Genomic DNA, 3,761 nt, shown 5'->3' with positions numbered 1-3,761 from the left:
TCCGCTGCCGCACAGCCGCGCCTGCCGCACCGCACTGAGCCGGCCCCGCTTACGCGGCGACTCCGGGTCTGCCCACCAGTTCGCTGCGGCGTCCGCCAGCCTTCCCCTCCCTCTCGCCCGCCCACCCACTCCGCCGCTGGCTGCTAGGGGCAGCCGCGGTCGCCTGTTTGTTGCAACAAGTTTCTGCGTCGGGCTCCGGGGAGGCTGGCGCAACCCGCACCGCGGGGGCCGGCGCGGTGGCGGCGGCTTGACCACCCCTCTCGCTCCTCTCCCAAGGGTAGGCTTGGGACCTCCTCTTGTTTGCACAGCTGGATGGGACTGAACTCCTCCCGACTCCCCAAGGGCAGGATGCTGCTTTCCTACTGCTCCAGATGTCAAACGCCTTCACCATAGGGCCCAGCAGCTCGGCCCTCCCTCGCCATAAGCCCTTGTTGTTCCGGGGGCGCCGGCACCCTCGCCCTGTCCCTCCCGCGACAAGTCCGTTTGGGGTCGCCCACTCTTTGCGCTCCCCCCACCCTGCCTTCCATGGGTCTGTCCGCCTCTGGCCCTGAGTCACTTCCCCCGCCATGCCCCACCCAGCCCAACACGCCTCCCCTTCCAGGCTCCCGCGGCTAAGCTTCCCTGGCTCCCTGCCCTAACCCCTCTCCTAGCGAATGAGCGGGCGCATCCCTCCCAGCCCCCACCCTCACCCCAGAAATGAGAGGGTGCCTGTGCTTTTGCACGCCCTGGGGAAAGTCCCCGGGTCACGCGGTTGTGTGTAGGAGCCAGTGACGCTGAGGCTTGTTCCCACACTTCCGCCTAGAAAGTCAGGACTGGGGTCCGTGGGGGCAACAGCAGCGTCCGAAGCGCGTGCAAACCCCCGCCCTGTCACTCAGGCCAGCGGGCGCGCACGTACGCACGCACGCACACCCTGGCCCCAGTGGCCGCCGTTCTCCGGGTACCAGGCGCACGGTCACGTGGGACGATAGTGGGGCGGCCGGTGCCGAAAGCCGCGCGAGAGCGACCCGCGAAGTGCGTGATTCGGCGCCGCCGCGTGCTGTGCGCGGCGCGGATGCCCGCCCCTCCCGTACGGAGGAGTCGGCCTGCCGCCGCGGCGGCGTCTGGGTAAGCGACGCGACCCAGCCTCTGTTTCCTGCTTGGGTCTCAGTCCCTCCCGCCGCGAGCCGCCAGATGCGGTGGCCTGCAGCTGGACCGGTCGCGGGACTGATGCAAGTAGGCGGGGAGAAGGGTATTTGGTTTATCTGAGACTTCAGTCAGAGTAGGAGAGGAAAATGACAGTTGCGAGTGAGCGCTGGGCCGAGGATGCCCCAGCACCTACCCTCGCTACCTGCCTAGGGCAGCCTGCAGACCCTGGAGGCATAGACAAGGCGCGGGGTCGCAACCAAGGCACAGGGATCTCTCTGTCACGGGCCCCAGTGCACCCCCCTCGCGGGAAGGGCCTGCAGGTCCCCCGGTGAGCAGTGCCTACGGCTCCTGCAAGGGACGGGTCTCCAGGTGTAGGCTGCGAGGATTCCGCTCCTCCCGTGCACACTCCCCTCCAGTTTGGGATTATCCAATTTTTAAGGTTCCTTATAATTCAGATCTTTCATTTTTCAAACTTTATTAGTCTTCTTCTAAGTAAACCCAAGTTTTCTTTTTGAAGCCTACCCTATCTATGCCTTCCCTCTGGGTGACGCTGTGGTGAGGCTGCTTATGTAGCACCTACCGCTGAACCTTGAACTTGACAGCAGCTTAAAACATATTGAAAAAATTAATGACTGTTTTTCCCCAAGGGGTCAAATATGGAGTTCATTCTGTTGAGATTCAAGTCCTTTTGGTAGAGCTATTGATTCTTACACAGGATTTTGTCAAGTGTATAAAGTACATCTTGGAATCAGGTATTTCAGCTTAGTGGGTCTAAAAGAAAATCCAATTCAGCCCTTTCATTTTAGAGGTGAAGACATCAGGCCTAAAGAGCATGGAGGTCCTACAGTTCTCAGTAGCATAGATTGCAGGACTTGGGCATTGCTCTTTTCCACCACACCAGAACTGCAGTGCCAATTTCACCCACTCACTGTGGAGACTAGTTGCCAGAGATAATTACACTTGGCTTGATTTGGTTCAGGTTATTGAGAAATCAGGCTTTGTTAGTATGCGGTGGCACTACTATTTTATGGAATGGGGTTGGCACTATGTTTAGGTGATAGTGGCTGCCCATGCTGCATTTCCCAGCTGAAAAACCATCCTGCCAAAACTTTACTCCTATACCTCCGTGAGAATAACAACATTTGCAATATTGGTCAGGTTAAGGCATCAAAATCTCTTTAGCAATCTGGATGTTTTAGTTAAGGCTAAATTATGAATCCATTACCAAGCATTAGCTCCTAATAGAGAACAGAACACTGGAGGTATAGGACATGGAATAGATTAATTCTAATGGCTGGGAGGTAATCAGGAAACAGTGGAACATCTTAGGGATGGGCAGCAAGTGAGGGAGGAGGAGCCCCACATGTCCTGCTACACCTTTTTGCCCAGCCCTGCCCCAAATTTCTCACTTGGAAGAAGATTCTGCTCAGGTTGGGTCACTGTTTATTCAGTACCTACAGTAGGCCAGTTCCCATACTAGCTGCTTTCCTGGTGATTTTGAGTTTTACCAAAAAGGTGTTGGTACTGTGTCCATGTTATAAATTACGAAACTAGTGGCTCGAAGAGATTTACCTGGCTGTGATGATGCAGTCATTTGCTCTAGAATTCAAGCTTGATCATTTATCTCCTAAGTTCAGTCAGTGCTCTTTTGCATTATATCTTGCCACCACTTCAAGCAGGGAAGGGGATGAGAGAATTGCCTGTGGCTGATTTATTGGCGCCTGTGGTTGCCCAGAGAGGCCAAGCAGGACTTTCAGCTGCCCTGTATGCCTTAGAAAGTGGAGCTGTGCACTTCCACCCTATCTCCTGAGGGGAATGAGAAGGAGCCAGGCTGTCTAGCTGGAGAGGAGAGGCCCAAGTGCCTTGGTCATAAAATATCCTGGCGAGAGCTATGCTGGGAAATGTTGCATCATGCCGTCTCCACCACTGAACCAAAGTGATTTATTTACTATGATCCGTAAATAACCATCTTGTTAAAGAAAAACTTGTCTGTTTTCCGGCTATAAGTGAGCCGGAAAATAATTGTTGGGTTTTTGTTTTTTAAGTATTATTGCCAGACTTTTCCTTGTCTGAAGAAAGCACTGCAGGTGTTGCTTTCTTGATAATTTATAAAAGACTACTCCACCACTTCCTGTGCTCCCTTTCTGCTTCTTTACTCCAAATAGTATGTGAACTTCAGTGTTTTGCAAGCAGAACTTAATTTGAGCAGGTCTGAGAGAGCAATGTTAAGAGCAATATTAATAGTTAACAGCACAGGCTATGGAGTTGGACTTGACTTTTTTATCCCTACTTTATACCATTTGCTAGTTGTGTGTCATAAGCCTGTTTTCCTCATCAGTATAGTGGAAATAAAAGCAACACATAAAAAAAAATAACATATGATCAAGGTGAGGATTCAAACACAGTTTACACAGAGCACTTAGGGCAAGACATTGCATATAGTAGTGGTAGCTATTGTATAATTTTAAATAATATAATAGTAATAGCTATTAGTAATAAGAAAAACAATATTATTCTCTCAAGAATAGGAAAGATACTGCTACTGAACCGGCTTAGGGAGAGTAGAGTAAGAGAAAAGAGTGTTTGAAGCAAACATTTGTTTCAGATTACTGATGGAATTTATTTTGAATTTATTT

General features: G+C 51.8%; 1 protein-coding gene across 5 annotated transcripts in view; it reads left to right on the top strand.

Annotated features, from left to right (window-relative positions):
• The first annotated feature begins 1,041 nt into the window (after nucleotides 1-1,041).
• Nucleotides 1,042-3,761, top strand: part of ZBTB25 (zinc finger and BTB domain containing 25) — a 155,095-nt gene continuing 152,375 nt past the window's right edge. For 4 of the 5 annotated variants that reach the window (XM_077122691.1, XM_077122686.1, XM_077122690.1 and 1 more), the window contains exon 1: nucleotides 1,042-1,104. In XM_077122691.1, the coding sequence (XP_076978806.1) occupies nucleotides 1,052-1,104 (53 nt within the window). In that variant the 5' untranslated portion in view covers nucleotides 1,042-1,051. Of the gene's footprint in view, nucleotides 1,213-3,761 lie in introns of all 5 variants that reach the window. The other variant, XM_077122687.1, reaches the window with a different exon arrangement.

This window comes from Tamandua tetradactyla, chromosome 12 (assembly GCF_023851605.1).
Source record: "Tamandua tetradactyla isolate mTamTet1 chromosome 12, mTamTet1.pri, whole genome shotgun sequence".
Classification (NCBI taxonomy): Eukaryota; Metazoa; Chordata; class Mammalia; order Pilosa; family Myrmecophagidae; genus Tamandua; species Tamandua tetradactyla.
The sequence above is the reverse complement of the archived record's forward strand: the minus strand, read 5'-3'. Positions and strand labels throughout refer to the sequence as shown.